We start from the raw sequence: 22,997 nt of genomic DNA on the forward strand, positions 1-22,997 counted from the left end.
TGAATTCTAAGTGTGTTTTCTACGCTGCAAAGTTGGTGCGCCGCGTAAGCGGTTGTAGCGACTTGGTATGTCACCTCTGACGGCGCCGCTCGCTGGCTGCAAGCAGGGTATCTTCGCAGAATTAGACAGTGTTTTGTTTTCCAAGGTTGTATGGCCTTATCTCTGTGGCAAGTGACTGTTCATATCGGTAAACATAAACGCTATACCGTGTGTGCTGACGTGTGGAGTTTGCTTTATGTTGTTTAGCTGTTCAATTTTGCGTATTTGACGAATTTTGCTCGTACCTGTTTTACGTATTTGGTTAGTGGATATCAATATGCCCCGTTTCAGCAATTGAGTGTTTAAGAAAAGTAACAATAAGTGGAAGAGAAAATCTTTTGTTTCGAAGGAAGGTGCTACTCATACTGCTTCACCGACTACTCCAAATGAATGTGATAGAAGTTCTTCCAGCAAGAAACTTTGTGACAGCGAACAAAAATTTTAAAACTATGAAAGTGACAATATGATGTGAATTAAATAATTAACATTTCCTTGCTCTCTAATATTTTGAAATATAATATATTACGCCACGTTTGTAAAGAAAGAGGACTGGAATTGAAAATAACTTCACACATTGGCTTGGCATGTAAAATGTTATTGCAGTGTAACAATCGTGCTGCAGAAGTTTAGTTTTCTAATTCTAACGGTATTCCTCGTAGTGGTAATAGTGGAAAGAAGGTGTATGATATAAATGTTAGGCTAGTGTATGGCTTGAGTTGCATTGGCAAGGGCAGTGCTGCAGGGACAATGTTATGTGGAATTATGAACTTGCCAAAACCACCAACCAAGTTTGGATTTTATAATGAATTTGTGGGATCTTCTTCTGAAAATATTGCTCAAGCAACAATGAACAAAGCAGTTGAAGAAGCTGTGACAGATAATGGGAATTGTAGAGACTTAACTGTTGCTTTAAATGGATCATGGCAACGTAGAGGTCATAAATCTCTAAATGGAGTTGTGACAGCTACCAGTGGAGACAGTTGCAAAGTAATTGAGGTTGCTATTCTCTAAAAACATTGTAGGTCAAGGGCAATACCAAGGAAGAACACAATGAAAGTTGTGAAGCACATTTCCACGGCACGAGTGGAGCGATGAAAGTAGAGTGAGTGAAAGCAATTTTTTCATCACAGGAGTGGTATAACGTACGATACACTAACTATCTAGGAGATGGTGATTCTAAGGGATATAAAGCTGTAGAGGAACTCAAACCTTATGGCAATGAAGTTCACATTAAAAAACAGGAGGGCGTTGGACATGTGCAGAAGCGCATGGGGGCATCGCTCTACTCGTGCCGTGAAAATTTGTAATGTAATTAAGCTCATATGCAGATCTATCACAACCAAGTTTATTGGAAAAGTGTTTACATAGGAAAACACAAAATCCGAATGAAAGTGTAAATAATTTAATTTGAATTAGGATTCCCAAAAGAGTGTTTGTACAGATAAAAGCATTGCATTTTGGAATGAAGGAAACATTATCAAATGTAATGGGCTGAAACGTTTAGGTTTCCAACCAGGACACAACACCATTTCCACAATGCGCCTAATTGATGAAGAAAGACTAAGAGGTGCAGGAAGAAGATACAAAAGCCTACAACATGCAGCAAAAGGGAAGAAAAGAACAGTGAAAAGGAAACTAACACTGGAAAAAGAAGAGGATGCCGATAATCCATCATATGGGGCAGGAATGTATTAAAAAACTTTGGAAGCCATTTCCCGTATCTTTAAAATTTTCATCTTTGAGGAACATTTTCTCAAAAGCTGTTAACAGTATATCAATGAAATTTATACACAATATTGTTTACTTCTCTTCCTTGATTTTTATAACAAATTACAAAAAAATATTGTATAATTCAAGAGTTATAGAAGAAAAAGTGCAAAATTTTAGAGAAAAAATAAGCATCTGTTTAAAAAAAATTTAAAACAAAAACCAATAAAATTTCTTAACATGGAATTACAGCTTTGTAGAGAAATTTTCACTAAACATGTAGTCCAAATTTCAGAGCAATATGTTTAATGGTTTTAGAAACAATGTTTCTTCTATTTGCTAAAATTAACATGGAGGAGATGGATCGTTCCGGCTCCCCTTAAAGCAGTACTTCTGTACAATGGCAATAAGTATGCTTCTATACCAGTTGGACACTCAGTTCACTTAAAAGAATGTTACGAAAAGTTTTAAGCAAACTCTGCTCTTCAGACCATAAATGGACACTATGTAATGATTTAAAAGTGATTTCAATGCTGCTTGGTCAACAAAGTGGCTATACAAAGTTCCCGTGCTTTCTCTGTGAATGGGACAGTAGAGACAGAAAGCAACACTATATAAAAAAAAGCTTGGCCCTTGAGAAAAATCTTACAGGTAGGGGTTAAAAATTTTGAGAGGAAAAGCCTTGTGGATCCCAAAAAGGTGTTACTTTCACCACATCACATTAAGTTGGGGCTGATGAAACAATTTGTTAAGGCATTGCCAAAAGAAGGGGAGTGTTTCAGATATCTTTGTGGACAGTTTCCTGGTTTATCTGAGGCAAAGCTAAACGAAGGAATCTTTGTCGGACGAGACATTAGAAAAATAATGGCAGATCCCAACTTTGTGGACAAATGGAAACAAAAGAAAAGGCAGCATGGACATCTTTTAAATTAGTTGTTACCGATTTCCTAGGAAACAAAAGAGATCCAAACTACAAGACAATCGTTGCAGACATGCTCGACAACTTTAAGAAGCTGGGCTGTAACATGAGCATTAAAGTACATTTTCTCCACTCACATCTTGACTACTTCCCCGCAAACCTTGCTGGTGTAAGTGAAGAGCAGGACGAAATATTCCACCAAGGCATCAAAGAAATGGAAAGAAGATATCAAGGAAGATGGAACGTCAACCTGATAGCGGACTACTGCTGGAAGATAAAAAAACATGATCCTCAACGAGTCCACAGCCGGAAAAGCAATAAAAGAAGCTTCGACAGAAAGCGAAAGCGTTATTATAAGGACTTATGAGCTTAAAGAGAAATGGAAGTGTACTGGAAATGTAGTTTAGAACATGATTTATAAATAAAATAAAATTTTATAACGTTGAAAAAATGTGATTAATTGCCTAAATTTTGTTATTATACCCAAAAATACTCCTTTTTTGTGAGAAAACCGTACATGACAGAAAAAATGGATGCATTTTTGAAATGAGCGCTGAAAAGTACATAAAAGTCAGTTATCAAATTTCAAACAACTTTCAAAAAATATTTTTTTGCAGACCTGTGTTATTGTAAAGTACTTCAATATTACGCTAACGTCTTAGCGGCGATAATTATTGTCTGGCAATTTTCTTGTCGGCATATTGTCGAGGGTGTCTCGACTAAGCCAGAATTTTCGATTTGTGAAGTTAATGAAAAGTTTATTCACAATATTATGTAGCAAAGTGTTCGATCGCTTTATGGTAAAATTGGTAATTGGGTCTCAGTCATTGTTGTTTAGAGATAAAAGTGTGTCTCATTCTCCCCCCCCCCCCCCCCCCCCCCCCCCCCGATGTATGTAGCTACTGGTGGTATATGTAAAACTTCATGGGTAATTTTTTTATATTTTTCGTACGTAATGCACTTATGTTTCACATAAAACTGACAGTCGTGATAGGCATTTCCGTATAAAAGGTACGTTCATACTATGCATGAAGATACTAACATTCACTTAGAGATAAGTAGTTCAGAATAAACTTTCTCCTCCAGTGACTCACGAAATGCGATCACAGTTTCAAACATAATAAAAAATAAGCTCCTTGCCAGGTCACGAAGGCCAAAGGGCTGTCTACCGGCCGCCATGTCATTTACTCCGCCTTTCGGCGTATGCGGATGCGGTATGGAGGGACATGTGGTAAGCACGCCGCTCTCCCGGCTGTTTTGCAGGCTTTCAGACCGTGTGGCCGCTGCTACTCCATCAAGTAGCATCTCAATTGGCTTCCCATTCACCAAGGAAAAAGCTTTGGCTATATAAGGTATTCCACAAGGCAGGCATCTACGATGTTGCAAATTGTACAGTAGATGAAACAGAACTTTGGTGACTTTGTTCTTGCTGTAATGGACGTCCTATTCTGCAGGAAGTATTACTTACTCGAAGATTCGACGAGACTGAGGAATGAAAGACAGAAAAACACTTATATCACTTATGCCGCAGTAGGAATTAACGTTGGTAATACGTCAGCGTACAGGTTTAGAGTGAGCCTCAACGGAGTAATCGAAGTGTGGACATCTAATATGGGGTGTTCAAGTATAAGGCGCAAACTTTCGTGGACAAAAGAAAGCGTATTCCTCATTCAAAGCACTGATACACGTTCGAAGGGTGGTTTGCAAGTTACCAGACAATCATGGTAAGGCCGAGAGGTGATACTTCAGAACATTGAGTTAGTCATTTCGGAACTAATGTCCACAGAACAGTCACGAAGAAAACACGTCGTGAGTAGGTGAGAGACTGTGCCATAGAGAACGTGTGGCCTAGATTTCGACAGTCTCCGGTGCGATCAGCTGTCAAAATCTGATTCCTCTCTCACAATTCCTCCTCGGTACACAGAGTGCAGATTGGTAGTGCTTAACGGTTCACGGTAACATACAACTTCTCCTGAGGTGACAGTCCCACCTAGAAAATAGGCCACAATGAATAATGCTTTAACTTTATATGAAAATATTACACTGAAAAATTCTAAATAAATAGCATACTGGGTGGGCGGCCTGTACAAGAGTTTTGATTGCTATTGTCTAGCGTGAAACAAGCCTCTCTAGCTTCTTCCAGCAGAGCTCGGAGCCGCTGCCTTTCTGCACATTGTGAATGGGTGTTGCCTTTTTTTATGCAGGAATCCGCTGATCGTGGCCGGCACCAGAAACGAGACGCGTTACTTTATACCGCCGGGCACGAAGAAGAGCGATACGCTGCGCTATAAGGTGCGGCTGCCGCCTTTCGTGACGTGCACCCAGTGCGTCATACAGTGGAGGTACGTCACAGGTGAGTACTGCCCTGGTGGCCTGCTGCAGGTAACAGAAAAGAGATCACAGTCAGACTTGGACTGAGCATCGTAAAGTGTGTGGCGGTGTAAAATAAAAAGCGGAATGTCGTCGAATTTTGCTCTTTTATTTTTCTCTTTTGTATCAATAACCACAAAAATGTAATAGCTATAACACTATACATGCGTTATAGCTCTAGTGCAGAAGCACTGTGAACAGTGCTATCGCTGAGCTTCAAATGCTGTCAAAATCGAGACATCTTCCACCTCATCTTCTGCAAGATCAGTTTTTAATTTTCTGATTCACAAATATCCAGAACATTAATGTTTTGCAGGTTCTGAAATTTCCGTCCTGAGAAATCTGTTACCTGTTTATGTAGTTCTCTTATCAATAACGTAAACATTCCAGTAGTCACCAAATTGCTTAATCAACAAGACCTTGTATAAGTCTGTCTCATTTTCCACAGAACTGTTGCTCAATATCTCATCAAACAAATTTCTTTTAATTTTTAAACAAAATGTTCTTAATTCTGTGAATTATTCTTAAGCAGTGTCAGATAAAGCACCGTATATTTTTTAACTTATCAAGATTCCTTGATCCTTTGCGAAGACACAAAAGTTCTATTTGAATCTCTTATTATTTAAATCCTGGTACTATGTTGTATAATTTTTTGCAGCTTAACTAAATACCTGAATAGAGACGTTGTCTTTCCTTATAATTGTATTGATGTCTATTGCAGTATCACATGAGGAGTCAGGAAGCCTTTTATTCGCTTACGTCACTTCCTCTCCTTATTACAACGGTACCGTACAAACTTCCCTTGTCGATTTAATTCATATCTACTGGGTGTACTAGGACGTGACTGGAACTTCAACATATCTAAACAGCAAGGCGCAACTCTGAGCCGTTTTCGAGAAAATAGAGTTTGAAAACTGTAGCGTGGGTCTATATTTTGTATGCTAACTAATCTGCAGTGAGTCTGCAGCCGATCGAGTAAGCATTTGGTTTCATAAGGACGACGTGTCGGAATCGAATCTCGTTGTCAGTGCTACTTTTTGTGAGCTTTTTGCATCAATATCCTGTGGCATGCTTAGATATGGGTGGTACGCCGCAAAATTGTTTCAACTCAGAGAACCGTTTGTGAATATAACCCACGTTTTTTTACAATACACGTATTAAAAAAAAAGAAAAAGGATCCAAGCATATGAACGTGTTGTATGTCGCATTAATTATTTTGCATCCCGCCTGGAAGGCGGCGCGTATGTCTGCTCCTGTAAAATAAAGGGTAGGGCGAATGTAGGAAGTGAGTAGGAGCAGGAAATGGTGAAACGCTTCGGTATTGCGATTAAAAGTGGTATTACTATACCACAACACCATAACTGAATACATCAATTGTACTTAACTTTGACTGAGATGAGCACGCAGGTGTGAAGCTGTACATCACGTTAGAAAGGCAAAATCTGTAGTGGCTCGCCCACTATGAAATAGAAACAATGTTGCTTGGTCGTCTACTCGGGATCAAATGGGCAGAATCTGGAGCGGCGCTCGTAGAGCTGCACAGCGCCGTGGCATCGTAGCTATCGATACCGCAAATTATTGTATTCCATGTTTCTACGAGCAGTATCATCCTGATTCGTGCAGTTCTCAGTAGGTTACACATTATACTTGTCACAAAAGTACACACAATGACATAAATGAAACGACTATACTGATTTGATTGAGAGATCTCTTGAATCTTTTTTTATTTCTTACCTTCTTAAAAAAAGCTTTTTCTCTTTTTTCAGGGTAAAGAATAGGAGAACAAAAATGTGTTGTTCTAAACCTGTTGTTGGAATTACGTGCTAATGAAAAATGACTGTCGGCAGCGAGGTTCGATTCAGAGACCTGGCAGTTATGAAAAAAACAGCTTACTCGCTCGGCTGCAGACTGCTTGAACACTATTCACCTACAAAGCAAATAAACACGCCTACAGTTTTCATAAACGGTTTTCTCATAAACGGTTGAGACTTTCTTCTTCCTTTCATGTCGATGTCCTAGTCGTGTCCTACATATTCTGTCAGTATGAATCAATATCTATCATTTTGATTTGCAGCTCCTTGTGTTGGCCGTGTTTTCAGTTAAAATCGTTGGATGTGAGGTCCGCCAGTTATGCAAAACACCGTTTTTCTCAGTACCCAAACATGTTTTGGCACCACTGTGCCATCATCAGTGGGTTTTCGTCCTTATTTATTCAGCAATGTGAACATTTTTGTTAAATGATTATAAAATTATGTGCATTTGTAGTTCAAACAACAGATCGTTTCTTTTTGTAAATACCTTTACATTTGGTGTGCATGAATTTTCTGGATCACTTGTGTGTTAATTACTACAGGTAGCTTGTCAGCTGCAACCAAACGATGTTGATGAGAATGTTTATTTTGCTGGGAGTTAACCTATCTTCTAGAATTTAATTTAGTTTTTCGCGATTACATTCTAGCTGATAGGTTAACCCCCAGCAAAAAAAACTTTCTCATCAACATCATTTCGTTGCAGATGACAAGCTACCTGTAGTAATTAACACACAAGTGACCCAGAAAATTCATGCACACCAAGTATAAAGGTATTTAAAACAGAAACGATCTGTTGTTTGAACTACAAATGCACATAATTTTATAATCATTTAACAAAAATGTTCACATTGCAGAATAAATAAGAACGAAAACCCACTGATGATGGCACAGTGGTGCCGAAACATGTTTGGATACTGAGAAGAACGGTGTTTTGCATAACTGGCGGACCTCACATCCTGCGAGTATGAATCAAATCGGCGAGGGGAAGTTCGCACGGTTCCTTGTAAGCGTGGAGAAAACCTCTTCTGCTAGTTCTGTTAAGCTGGTGTGACGGTGTTTCAGCGAATAACTGGGGTCTGTGTGCCGACGGGTCGGAGGCGGTCGGCTGCGGCCCTACGGAGACGTTCGTCAACTGCGCCGACGTGGCCATCGTGACCGCCATCGGCGGCCTGCCGCCGTCCTTCGTCAGCTCGCAGGACAACCCGCACCTGCTCTACTACCGCGACTTCCGCACGCCTGGCGCTGTCGCCCCGCTCGTAATCCGGTGCGTACGCAACGCTTTCGCCGTCGGCTGAGGACCTCCACCTCGCTTCCCAACAACTAAGAATCGCTGAAAAAGTCGGATCCTCTCTGTCTTTGGTTGAGAGGCAGGAAATTGGGGCGTAATGAAGATGAGGTAAAAACCCTAAGAGATTTTGGTTCAAATGGTTCAAATGGCTCTAAGCACTATAGGACTTAACACCTGAGGTCATCACTCCCCTAGACTTAGAACAATTTAAATCTAACTAACCTAAGGACATCACACACATCCCAGCGGCCGGTGCAGAATTCGAACCTGCGATCGTAGCAGCAGTGCGGTTCCGGACTGAAGCGCCTAGAACCGCTCGGTCACAGCGGCCGGCGAGATTTTGGTCGTATGTAAAATCAGTAAGTGGGTCAAAATCGTCTATTCATTCTCTCAGCGACCACAACGGCACCGAAACGGAAGATAACAGAGAAAAGTCCGAAATACTGAATTCGGTAGACCTATATCGTTGACGTCAAACTGTTGTAGAATTATGGAACATGTTTTAGGCTTAAGAATTATGACTTTTTGGAAAATGAAAATCTCCTCTATAAAAATCAACATGGATTCCGCAGACGGAAATTCTGCGAAACTGAGCTCGCTCTGTTCCTCGATGAGATCCACAGTGCAGTGGACGACGGCGCTCTGGTTGATGCCGTATTCCTTGATTTCAGTAAGGCATTTGACACCGTCCCACATTGCCGTTTGACGAAAAAACTATGAGCTTACGGGGTATCAGAGCAGACTTGCGATTGGATTCAAGACTTTCTTGCAGACTCAACACGCCGCTCTTAACGGAACAAAATCGACAGATTTAAAAGTAAAATCCGGAGTACTACCGGCAAGTGTGATAGGACCGTTGCTGTTTACAATGTATATAAAAGATCTAGTAGGAAGCGTCGGATGCTCATTAAGGCTATTCGTAGATGACGCAGTTATCTATACCAAAGTAGCAACGCCAGAAGATAGTAATAATTTGCAGAACAATCTGCAGAGAATCGATGATCGGTGCGGCTCTGGCAGTTGACCCTGAACGTTAATAAATGTAAGATATTGCGCATACATAGGAAAAGAAATCCACCACTGTGCAGCTACACTATTGATAAGCCGGCCGGAGCGGTTCTGGGCGCTACAGTCTGGAACCGCGCGACCGCTACGTCGCAGGTTCGAATCCTGCCTCGGGCATGGATGTGTGTGATGTCCTTAGGTTAGTTAGGTTTAAGTAGTTCGAAGTTCTAGGGGACTTATGACCTCAGCAGTTGAGTGCCATAGTCCTCAGAGCCATTTGAACCATTTGAACTATTGATAACAAACAGCTGGAGACAGCGTCTGCCGTAAAACATCTAGGCGTAACTATCCACAGCGACCTTCAGTGGATTGACAAAAAAAAACAGATAGTGGGAAAAGTAGACACCAGACTCAGATTCATCGTAAGAATCTTAAGGAAATGTAACTCATCCACGAAAGAAGTGGCTTATAAGGTGCTTGTTTACCCGATTCTTGATTATTGTTCATCTATCTGGGATCCATATCAGGTAGGACTGATAGAGGAGATAGCGAAGAGCGGCGCGTTTCGTCACGAGATCGTTTAGCTGGCGAGAGTGCGTTACGGAGATGCTGTACAAACTCCCCTGGCAGACGTCACAAGAGAGGCGTTGTGCATCATGGAGAGAGTTACTACTGAAATTTCGGGACAGCATTTTTGAGGAGGATTCAGACAACATATTACTTCTCCCCCACATACATCTCGCGTATTGACCACAAGGAGAAAATTGGAGAAATTAGAGCCAATACAGAGGCTTACCGACAATCATTGTTTCCACGCACTATTCGCGAGTAGAACAGGTTTGGAGGGATCAGGTACTGATACCGAAAGTACCCTCTGCTACGTACCGTTAGGTGGCTTGCAGAGTATGATTTTGATGTAGAGAGGTGGGATGAGGTAGTGTTTATACGATAAACTTGCTTACGAATGCACGCACCTCTGTCTACTTGCATCCTACGTGACCAAAACCACAGTTAAGAGATTGATATATGAAAAATATCTGTATGGTGGAGAAAGTGGCAATTTTCTCTGAATAAGGAAAAGTATGAGGTCATCCACATGAGAACCGAAATGGTTCAAATGGTTCAAATGGCTCAGAGCACTATGGGACTTAAGATCTGAGGTCATCAGTCCCCTAGAACTTAGAACTACTTAAACCTAACTAACCTAAGGACATCACACACATCCATGCCCGAGGCAGGATTCGAACCTGCGACCGTAGCGGTCGCGCGGTTCCAGACTGAAGCGCCTAGAACCGCTCGGCCCCACACTGGCCGGCAGCACCGAAATAAATTTGATAAATTTCGGTTACACTAGAAATCATACAAATTTAAAGGCTATCAATCCTACTAAATACCTAGGAATTACAATTACCAACGACGTATTGGAACGATCACATAGGTAGTGTTGTGAGGAAGGCAAACCAAAGACTGCCTTTTATTGCTAGAACTTTTTCAAGATACAAAGAGACTTCCTACACTAAGCTTTTCTGTCCTCTGCTAGAGCATTTCTGTACAGTATGGGATACTTACCAGATAAGTTTGAAGAAAGACATGTAAAAGTCGATAGAAGAGCAGCTCGTTTTGTATTATCACGAAATCGGGGAGAGAGTGTCACAGATATATTAAGAGAGTTTGGGTGGCAATAATAAAAACAAAGGCATTTTTCGCTGCAGCAAGATCTTTCCATGAAATTCCAGTCACCAACTTTCTCCTTTGAATGTGAAAAAATTTTACTGTCGTCAACCTACATGGGAGAAAAGACCATCGTAATAAAATAATAAAAACCAGAACTCGTACAGGAAAATTTAACTGTTCATTTTTCCCACCCAATAGTAGAGTGTGGAATGGTAGAACAATAGTTTGATGGTTATTGGAAGAAATCTTTGCCAGGTACTTAAGTGTGAATTGCGGAGTAGTCGTGTGGATGTAGATGTCATGTACATATAGATGTAGATTCAAAACACGGAATGGTAAAATGAATTTAAAAATAATCTACTTGGCAGCAGACAAGTGTCACTTGAGAAAATATATCATACAGGTGTGCATTGGAAAGCATGTTTATAAACTGCCATCAAGCACTTTAAAGCTTGAAGAGTGAAAGAGAAGACATAATCTTAAACAGCACTTTATCCGGCTCAAGGAGTGTTACCCGATTATGATTGAGGTATCAGACTCATGTTGAAGTTACTCCGCATCTGTTGAACCAAAGATTAGAATACGATTGTTGTTGATCCTCTACGTCGATCATTTTCAGGAACGATTCTTTCTTTTTTTCAATTTATTGGCTTTCAGATTGTGCCCTTTGAGCCATCTCAGCAGTAGTGTCAATTAGGATGATACAAAAGTGAAGACAACACAATACCCAATCCCTGAGAGAAGAAAATTTCCGACCTGGCAGGATATCGAAACCGGGCCCTTTGTTTAGCAATCCGCCGGTTGACCACGCAGCTACCGAGGCGGACTTCAGGAACGTTTCGACTTACCGTGAACCGCATTTGATGCAGTAACTGTACCTACAAATCACGTTCAAGTAAACGGCCTCATCAACACTTTCTAGTCAAAAATGTATCGGAAGCAGGTGTTATTCTATCAGAGGCTTCATAACTGGGTGCATTTCTTTCGGCCCCACAGGATAAAATTCAGCATACTGGAATTCTGAGAATGTGGAGGCAAAGCAATTGGACCGTAGGATCAATGCTACTTTTTTCACATTTTGCGCATTCCCATGAGAAAAGTAATACGGATTCCTGTAGCATGGGTTTTACCACCAAAAGTGAAATGAGGAACACGCCATTCACGTTCCTTATGAAACGCCATACAGTGACTGATGACGTATAAATTTTGAAAACCATATTTAGCTTTCTTCAGCCCAATCATGACTGTTTCTCGAACTTAAGCATCTTACTTTATTAATTTTTATTTATCTGCGACGAGAAAGGGCTCTGGAAAACCATGTACAGAATTATTTATGATACAAAACCTGCTGGAAGAAAAGAGTAGATATTAGAGCTTAGCGACCTTAAGATGACGTTATTTGAGGTGGAATCCTGCCGATCATAGCGCCTGTACTGTCTGTCGGGGGGTACGAGTTTGGAGTTGCTGTTACGTATCATATTCAGCATTGAGTCTTGGTGCTATTCCTTGGCTACTAACAGACGCCTGGTCTTCAGTCACAAGGACTACAACCCGTTCCAGCATGGAACTGTAGGTGAATGTCAGCATCACGGAAAATGCTGTTGATGTAGTCAACGTGTGGTCCTTCACTCCTTTGCTCTAAAAATATCACGACAACTTACTCCACTGAAAGTGAAAATGACTGGCACTGGAACAACATGGGGTTCGTTGATGGTTGCTTCTTCTTTCAGCAAAGAGAACAAGAACCCGGAAGCCCGCGGCATGCGAAGCACGAAGTTGGTTTAAATGGCAAACTCATAACGTGTTCCAAATCTTCCATCAGCGCGTGATACTTTAGAAGAATGTGCCTTCACTACAGTTCTGTACAGTGCCTTGTTATACAAAATAAATAGTTAAACTTGGATCTGGTATCGTACTGGATTGAGGATTTATAGCAAACAGAACTTAGTACATAATTCTTACTGAGAGGATATCGTCAGAACTAATGGTAGTGTGTGGAGTACCTAAAGGGATGCTGATAGCAGACTTGATGCAAAGACTGTCTGTCGTCCTCGAATAAATGTAACACATGTAACAGACAGAATGATTTACGCAGTCGATAAACAGTCACTCGAATCAGTGACAACAGATAGGAATCCGCGATCAGCTATTCCACACGGAACAACCACTTAAACCAAATGTGGGGAAGCTAAATTCTAGAGAACGTTATCAGAAGACTCAAAAATAAATTTAATTTATCCAAGTAATTCATCCACAAAGGAGATGGCTTACAAAAATCTCACTCGATAATTTATTTAGTATAATTTATCATCCTGGGACCATAAACAAGTCGAAAAGAGGAAAACCGTGATATGTTTTGGATAAGTTATTTATGTGCTGATTAATTTATTGTGTTATCCAACTTGAGCAGGGAATTTACAATATTTACACCCATAGGCGTTTAACAAAAATTCGATTTCAGTATGTCTGTACTTTTGACAGACCAGCTCAAGTCCTTTGTCTCAACAATCCAATTATTTGCTGACTGCTTAAACAAAATTTGCTCTAAAGCATATAAAAGTAATGTTTAGTTTTCGTCCAGTATGCTTTTCCTCTTGTAGTGAAAAAATATAGAAAGAGTGGTAATCATGTTTCACTTGTAACAGTGAAACCTTATGAACATCCTTATCATACCAAATCAAATTAATTCTTCTCTAAACCTCCTCAACGTGTGTAATGAGAGTATAGAATCATCTCGTATGGTGGAGGTAATGCCTACACTCCTCAGTGAGAATGTACGTACGAGTGGAAAAAGACTCCAGAGGAGATGTTTGAGCACAAAACAGATAATTCCTGTGTTTTAAGCTGTGTACACCGAGATGTACGATTTAATGACATACACTTCTTCCTTACAGGGCGCAGGTGTGTGAGCCGACGCCGCTGTATCGCTCGCTGCCCGGCATGGGCGAGTGGTGCCAGACCAACTGCCTGCGGTACCCACCCAACTGTCCTCCCGAGCTCTGCCACTGTCCGTGAGTATTCACTGTCTTCTCAGATTTCAAAAATTATAAATACTAGAAGAGGAAGCAAATGTACTGAACTATTTATAAATTATCAACTAAGATGGCAAAAGGAAGGATTCATCCCATAACTTCAGTCCACCTGGTGTCTTCGTCATTCTGGGAATCCATATAGTGCTGTTTTGGTTCTTAGCGCAAACACTTGAATTTGCCTTTCTATTACTGACCTTTTTTAGCCAGAAGTTAGATGCTGAGTGGATCGTGTACATATGATGGAGAAAGACGGTCAGAGAGATAAAAATTGTGTACTCTATTTTATATGTCTCTGACACATAGAGACTGCATGCTGCAGTGTACATATTCACAGATGAAGTTATATTCTCAGGTTTAATTTCAACTCTGAGAATAATGCAGCGCAGCTAAGGGTAGTACCCAAGTTATGTTTAAGTAGCCTGCTCCAGTTCATCAGTGATATGGCACCTACGTTTTCTGCATGTCAAAAATGTTTTTCAAAAGTCATTTAACTTTTCGTCACTTGTACATGCGTGGGACGTTCCCATAGTACGTTTAGTTATGCCCTCTGAGTACCACTGTGGCATCATCCTAATATTTTTGCACTTCCTGTGCCAGTTGAGTGTGATAAAAAATCTTGTAAGTAGTTATACAAAGCTTCATTTCAGTTCTAACACAGTTTTTTTCTCCTATTAGAACTGATAATTCCTACGCTCAGTGTTAAGCGATGTATTCGTAACAGAGTTTCGAATTTTGAATTTGCTTCCATAGTGTTCCTAGAGAATTTCTATTTACTTCGAAGTTTTTTCCTTCAGATAATTATTTGAATCTAGTTTATGAATTCTTAGAGATAGTGAAAAAATCATCAAGATTGTAATACCGTCGTTGGAAGTTGTGCTGTAGGTCCTGGTGCATCACCTCATTAAGTTTCTTTGTGCGTCTACGCACAGGTCCATCATGTTGAGGAGGACAGTGCTAGTTTAGATATTTCTGCGTAGATCATTCAGTCACAAGGAATCGGTTTCTTATCTTGACCTTCGGTTCCAGGTATATTTCAACGTGGCAGTCCTGATTCATGTTTTACATTTATCCGTATCTCGCTGAAATGAAAGCCAGGACTTCTTTCGATCGAGGAGGGGCAGCAGACTCTTGCTTAGGAGGCACTAGTCAAACATCCTGTAAGCTATCCTTTCGTGATTTCCCTAATCACTCAAGTGCCAAAACAAGGTCATTGGCATCCTTATCCAAATGACGTGCTGGGTGTCCAGTAATCTTGATAGCCTCTGGACGCTAAACTGCAGCCTTCTTTCGTTCTCCATTTTTTTCTTCGCAACAGATTTCAAGACAAGCTGCCTGTTGGCTTCTCACTCGGGTTCTTCGGGCGACGTTTGTTTGATGATTTTTCTGACATTTTTCCAGCACGAGTGACTGGCATTGTCAAAGCTTCACCCTTCACTGCTGGTGGTGGAGTGGAGCCCAGTTTGCGGCCGCATTGTATGTACCTGGCGCGCCAACGGATTTTCCGTAGGCATTTCCGTTGTGGTTCTCCCCTTGCTACCTGCAACGATCGTTTGCTGCAGTACGGCAATCCAGGAACCGTTCACGTTAAGGGTTTCTTCTTTCTTGTTGAAGCTATTCTCATGTTTGTATACTTCTAGGGGCTCTCTGAACAAGCAGGTGTGATAGCCCTTCTGTACAGCAAGAGCCTTCGTGTCGGTGAATTTTTCTATATGGTCACCTTGATCCAGTTTCGAATTCCGGCCTTGGAACAAATTTACTTTCATCGCCTCAGTCTGCTAATATACACCACAGATGTCTGACACTTGAAATCGTTTCTGGAACTGTATAGCTTCATTTGATTGTAAAAAATATTTCTCTAAATCTTAATGCCACAAATTTTAGACTGAGTTTCTTCAACCTATCTTCTAAGATACGTTGTAGAGTAACGTATTTTCCCCCAAGTCAACTGCTACCAGTTTTTTCCCAGTATTCTATAACTAAATCGTGTCAGTATTTTGTAACTACGACCTACTGAACTAACAGTCCAAAAGTATTCACACCTGTCAGCACTGGCATTCTTTGGAATTGAACTTACTGCATTATTCTTAAAATCTGAGGACAATTCGCCATCTTACACGTAGAGATTCCATCGTGGAGGCTACAGACAAGAGCTACTGCACTTACTGCAATTCATGCTCACAAGTGCTGTACGCATTGACTTCGCTTTCGACGGGATGTCACATCCTGATACAACAGAACTTGTCGTCAGTTGACTCTTAGTTTATACTAAGCTTAATCCTAAGAGTTCAGCTAAGAGGTGCTGGTGATGTTGTGGGTGCTTCGCAGGCGCACGTGCGACGCCATCGGCGAACTGGAAGGCCGAGAGGGCGCCGACGAGTACTGTATGGACCAGTGCCTGGTGTACCCGCCGCGCTGCCCCAGGGAGCGCTGCTTCTGCTACTGACCACGGCAACACACCTGGCCACGTCTCCACGGCCCGCTGCACACACGTTTAGGGTCAGCAATCTGCAGCTTTAAGTTCCCCGAAAACTGTACTTGCTCCGCAAAAGATTTCATTATTTTTTCGTCAACTTAAAGAGCTCTTGCTCTTATTTGTACTCGTAGTTAGAGACTAAATTTTTCTGTGAGGAGTAGCTTGTCTGGAACAATGATGTGTTCTCCTTTTTACGTTATCATTTTTGTCGAAGGAAACAACTACAACTTGCCATTTACATAATAAGACATTTGGACGTTACGTGTGGCGTTTGGAGCGGGGTCTCTGTACAAAATTTCGAATAATATCGTTGTTACCACAATACAGAGTGCTCCTTGCAATTGGACTCCTTTTTTCTGACGTGGTGTGACAACAAGTATTAGCCTTAAAGGAATAGCTGTGGAAAGGTTGTGGCACTCAAGTAATAGTTGTCTCATCTTCCAGACTAGTTTTCAGGTATCAAATTAATCAAATGTTACTAGGACCTGTCAATGAAAAATAATTAACACTGATGCTTTCTTGAACGTGTTACGTCACAAACGCAATTATGTATCCCGTTGTTCCGGGATAAGAATAAGTCGGAACTGCGGATTTAGAATTATCAACAGTACAGCACTTTCCGAATATTTCTATGTTCCCTGTTAACATAATCATTTGATTATCTCCAAACTGACGACACGCAGATAAATACGCCTGTGATTTTATGTTACCGCACAATTTTCAGCGTAGATTCAATTAAATATTGCTATGAACCTCAAACCAAAAGTAAAAAGAAATTCTTTTTGAAGAAAACTAAAAATTTATATGTCAGCATATCAAGAAGATGGAGAGTCATGTTATATTTGTAGTCATTCCAAATGAAACAAACAAATCATACTAATAGATCCATTAGAAAATTTGTTAGTGGGCACAAAGGATGTGCAAGTCTTTGTCAAGGCTAGAATAATGGCTGCCATTCTACAGAATTGCGTAATGGATCTGAGAAAAAGAAATTTCTGACTTCATACTTATTTCTTGATTTTTTCACATAATCAGAGTTAGTCATTCTATTTCGTAATATATTTCATTTAAACTATTGTACATGCTCCACCTTCAAGTTTTTAAACTTACATGCTTCTCTTAATTGACTGTAATCACGTTTAAGTAGTCATTTGGGATGATTAAATCTCGGTTTTTCAGATCCGCTACGCAATTCTGTAGAATTGAACCCAGTATTGTAGCCTTGATACAGACTTGCTCAATCTCTACGCCCTCTAACAAATTTTCTTACTGCGAGATACTTATCATATGTTTGTTTCATTTGAGACGACTACAAGTATAACATGACTGTCCATATTCTGCCTCTTCATTTGGTATGTCAACATATCAATTTTCAGTTTTCTGCTAAATATATTTCTACTTGTCTAAGTTTAAGCTTCATTGTAATATTTGACTTAACATGATCTGAATATGCCTAAAAAATTAGATTTATCAAAGAGTTTCCCATCAGCTGACAGTTTTAAGGTATTTAATTCTAACTACACAATTCATTGTTTTTGCTCTTGCAGTTTTCCCATGATTTTAATATCACCTATGTTCGACTAGTCACACTACGTTATAATTCACAATTCTATACATAGCAACAAATTTCTGTTTACATTCCGTAGAGCTGTTCAACTATCTGACTGCAAGCATCATTAAACATCATGAAATATCTGAACTAAATACTTAAAAAATTGCAAATGAACTTCTGAAACATTACAAATTGCTTTGGAAAAGCTCCTTGAATATTCAATAAGGTAACATACGTGGATGAGTTAAAAATAAGAGTTTACTAAAAAGTTTCCAAGTGTCACTTGCAACGAACTACAAAAACAGTAGCAAATTATGTCGTGTAATCTATATGTTTTGCTCGAATTTTCGGCCTCCTAAATTCAGTTAAACTACTGATCATTATATATATATATATATATATATATATATATATATATATATATATATATATATATACGCTATTCGCGATTACAGGTATGAGTAGGGAAGATGAGGCAACAAAGCAGATTTCTGGAAGAAACCTTCATCATACATATGTGTTTATTGTTCCAATATGATTTACAACACAAAATTAGTGGTATGTCAATCATGCTTGTACTGTGGGAACAATGCCTGAGGGTATGAAATGTCCCTATGTGATTGTGATTTTTCTTGGGGCTTTGTCAACTGTTACCACTATTTATTGGCCAAACATTTTGTGGGGACGCCTACAAACTTCAAACAGGGTTATATGGAATGTGTACCAAGGTGAGATTAGTTCCTTTGTTGTCACTGTTGTGTGTTGTGTTACTGTATGCATTAAAGTTTACATGTAAAGTGTTATAGCCTGTATATTTTTAAAATAAATGAGAGACGCCGATATGCAAAAAACAATACTATTAGACATTAATTCTTTTCTTGCTAATATAGTTCCCTCCACATAATAAAGCAATACACTTGTGTTTTGTGGTACTATTGTTCGCAGCCGTAGCACTCTCTGTTGACAAATGAGGACAAGGAGTACAAATTCTGGACCATTAGAACAATGCCTCCTCCATTGTTTTCAAATTACACAATTTTATGAATGCATGTTCACAAATTAAACATAGAATTTATTCTTTTCACCTGTCAGTCTCCTCACTTGTTTGTGCCACCTTATAATCAGTTAGTCCATATCCTAATGCCACAATTTTAAACTTGATTTTCTGTGTTCAGGAATATGTTAAAGTTAAATCATTTTAGATGCACATCTGAAGATGTTCAAGAAAGGGCGACTGAAAGTGTTGAAGAAACTATACTGGTTCATGTTGAGGGAAAAAATTAATAAGAGAGCACAATTCATGGTACAAAAGATACCCCCAAAACATCACACAGCCACCGCGACCTGAAACACACCTTTCACACACTGCGAGTTAAACTCTCATTGGATAGTTGAAACAATAGACACATTAAATTTTTCGAAAGGAGGCAAAATCGCAACTCGTATGATAATACCGCTTCCATCGAGTCTGATACTGTCCAGTGGATTGTCTGGCCCATTCAAGACATCTTTTTCATTTACAGCAACATCTACATCTACTTGATTAGTGTGAAATTCACAATTTCACAATGAAGCCCTTGACAGAGGGTTCATTGAACACTTTCATGTTATTTCTCAAGCAGTCCAAGCTCCAAAACTACTCAGGAAAAACGAGCACTTACGTCAAGCGGGGCGAGCTTTGATTTGTCCTATTATGATGACAATATCTTCCGCCAACAAAATATTTTCGCATTCGGAGGAGAAAGTTGGTGATTGAAACTTCATGAAAAGATCCTGCCGTTGGGGACTGCTTATGGCTGGCGCCACTTCTCCGCCACCAGTCGCCTTCTTCTTGAGTACTGACTGTCCTATATGTTCATATTTCAAAAATGGTTCAAATGGCTCTGAGCACTATGGGACTTAAAGTCTGAGGTCATCAGTCCCCTAGAACTTAGAACTACTTAAACCTAACTAACCTAAGGACATCACACACATCCATGGCCGAGGCAGGATTCGAACCTGCAACCGTGGTGGTCGCGCGGTGCCAGACTGAAGCGCCAGAACCGCCCGGCCACACCGGACGGCTTGTTCATATTTCTTGCTTCCATTATCTCCTGCACATTATCTTGCCAGCTGGGTCGTGCGTGACCCCTTTACTTTTGCTGGGAAAGTATCCATCTTAGCATCCTATTTGCTGTTCTGACTTCATTCGCCGTAATCACACGTCCAAAGCACGGTAGCTGTTTTCGATGATCCCCCGCCGGAGGTTTGAGTCCTCCCTCGGACATGAGTGTGTGTTAGCATAATTTAAGTAGTGTGTGAGTCTAGGGACCGATGACCTAAGCAGTTTGTTCCCTTAAGAATTCACACTAATTTGTTTTTAATGAATGTTTCAGAGATATACCTAAATATTTTTTTCATTTGTCGGATCACGCCATTTTCATACATTAAAAATATCCGCAGTGGCGGATATAGACAACAGTCAGCTGTGCAATGGAATGACGACAATGAAAAATTATGCCACACCAGGACTCGAACCCGGATTTCCCACTTTTCACGAACGATCGCTTTACCATTAGGCTATCCGGGCACGACTTATGGACAACCCCAAACACCCATATGTCGCCACCCGTGTGTCTACAACCTTCACTCGTACATTAATTACGTATATTCCCGTATAGGGAAGACATTTTAATTGAAAGTCGCTTGCCCGGTGTCGGCGGATAGGTGCGATACTGTAGCGTCTGTGTTGTTGACAAGTACGATACAATGTACCTTCGGACATGCAGGTATGTCCCAAGGAGCAGGCACTGCGGCGTTACGAAGTACACGAAATATATTCGCCGTTGCGAATATTGCGAACCATCAGCTGTATAATGAAGTGACGACAATGAGTACGGTAATATACATAATTATTGTACGAGTGCAAATTGTAGAACATGGTTCACAACATATGGTCTGGCCGCTCATAATAAGCATTAAATCTGGGTTCGAGTCCTCGTCCGGCACAAATTTTCACTGTCGTCATTCCGTTATTTAGCTGGTGCTTGCCCGTATTCGCAGCTGCAAATAGATTTCATGCTCGTCACAAGTAATCCATATCAATGGCAAAAAGGTTATTCTTACTATTGTTGCTCATGTCAGAGGCTTCAACTCCGTACAAAACTACACTCTGGGCTATAATCTTATACATTTCCTTCCCCGTTGTGCTTATCTTCTTATTTCATAGAGCAGAGTTCGTTGCCTTCGTGCAGCTTATCCTTATCTTGGGACCACAGAAGATATGCAAGTTTAACACCTGTGATAAATGGCCTTTTGCGAGATGCTCTACTTAAAACACAATTTACTTGTTCTCCCCGTTGCAGTTCTCGATTGGAGCCTGGTTGAGATGCACGATCATATACAGACTGCAGAAATTCATATCGCATTTGAAACAGATTTCAATGAACAACACTTGTCCCCGGTTGCTGTCGTTTTGGACATTTTTTACTATCGTTTTTATTATGCTGTGATGGGTGGCTGTAAATGGCACATCAATAAATGGTACATTAACTTTTTAGGATCATGAAATAGGGGCAATAAATGGTACATTAACTTTTTAGGATCATGAAATAGGGGCAACTTGATTCAAGCTATAGTTACGGGCAGGTCGAAACTCGGTAAGTCCATTCTACCTTTCTGACACGTTTCCAAATCGTCTTAACTACTGCGTTTTTAAAAGAGAGATGAGGCCCCTCCACGCCCGCACCAACGTGGTGACCAAACCAAAAGTTCTACTGGCACCTCCGTAAACATGTTTGTTATCTAGTAAGTGGATCACAGGATGCTGGGCTGTGATGTTGTCCGTGCGTCTGGGTAAGGCTACGCATTAACACGGTCCATCAGGTGACAGATAGTGGACGAAACGCGAGTGAGGGTAGCGATTTGAAGAGCAGAGGGAAAAAAGTTCCATGGCTCGTGCCGTGGGAAAAAACCTCTGCGGCAGTGGGATGGGTAGTGAGAGCAGTAGTGGCTTACTAGCTGCGATAGCTCATGCAAGGTTGGATTTGTTAGAATAGGTATCATGCATCATTACCGTGACAAGCGATGGCGATGTGTCCCAGTTGCTGCAGCTGCTACATTCCTGGAACAATCAAGATCGTTATAAAGTAGTGGGAGATCGGCCATAGATCATCTCACTGTGTGGGGGATGTGTGGAGCTTGTTTGCATGCAGTGTACGGTACGGCTTCCCTGTATGGTGCCAGTTATTCGGCAGTGTATTTCAGCTGGATATCCAGTAATGGCATCTGTGCCGTTATGTTTGAATATGCTTGGCCATAGATGTTATGTCCTTACAAGTATGTCTTTTGGTCTTTTATGTTTCCATCTATGGTCGTGGTTCCCCAGATTCAGAATAAACGGGTTCTGCGAATGTCTGGAGTTTCTGTATAGTCTTGTGGTGAGTTTGTGGATTACCTCCGTGAGAGTCTCAAGTCGGTATTCCCGGTGAAGGTCCGCGATGCGTGTGTATCGTGGAGCATTGCTTATGATTTTGAGTACTTTGTTTTGTATGAGCTGCAGACGGCGCAGGCGTGTAGGCGCAGCGTATCCCCAGACAGGAGCTGCGTACGTCATCAGGGGTCGGATAAGTGTCATGTACATGGACCTCGACACCCTTCTGTTCAGTGTGCTGCGCCTGTTGAGCATAGGATAGAGCTGTTTGAGCCTCGCGCTAGCTCGGTTGGTCATGTGTTGTATGTTGTCCCCCCAGAGTAATTTCCGCTCCAGCCAGATACCGAGGTATTTGACTTTGTCGCGGAAACGTATTGGACGTGCATGTAGAGTTATTGGTCCGCAGTAGCGGTGTTTGCGCAGTTGCTTCGGTCTTCCAGTGAACAGAACGGCTTCGCACTTGTCGACGTTTACTCTAACACGCCATTTCTCCAACCAAGGCTCGGCCACTCTGAGTGCAGTCTGTAGGCGTGACGTAATGTTTGATAGTTTCCAATCTTGTGCAAGGATGGCTGTGTCATCCGCATAGATTGCCATCATTGTGTTGTGTGTGGTTGGGAGATCGTTTATGTAGAGGTTAAACAGTAGGGGCCCTAGGATGCTTCCCTGGGGTACTCTCGCGTGTATACCGTGTCGTGTTGATTGTTTTCCCTGCA

General features: G+C 40.9%; 1 protein-coding gene across 1 annotated transcript in view; it reads left to right on the top strand.

The window, feature by feature from the left end:
- LOC124784833 overlaps positions 1-18,724 on the top strand; it is a 351,151-nt gene extending 332,427 nt beyond the window's left edge. The window contains exons 6-9 of the mRNA XM_047254132.1: positions 4,870-5,018; positions 7,909-8,110; positions 13,708-13,824; positions 16,171-18,724. Coding sequence (XP_047110088.1) covers positions 4,870-5,018; positions 7,909-8,110; positions 13,708-13,824; positions 16,171-16,288 — 586 coding nt within the window. The 3' untranslated portion in view covers positions 16,289-18,724. The remainder of the gene's footprint in view (positions 1-4,869; positions 5,019-7,908; positions 8,111-13,707; positions 13,825-16,170) is intronic.
- The last annotated feature ends 4,273 nt before the right edge of the window (positions 18,725-22,997 follow it).

The sequence above is a fragment of the Schistocerca piceifrons genome, chromosome 1, assembly GCF_021461385.2.
Source record: "Schistocerca piceifrons isolate TAMUIC-IGC-003096 chromosome 1, iqSchPice1.1, whole genome shotgun sequence".
Taxonomy (NCBI): Eukaryota; Metazoa; Arthropoda; class Insecta; order Orthoptera; family Acrididae; genus Schistocerca; species Schistocerca piceifrons.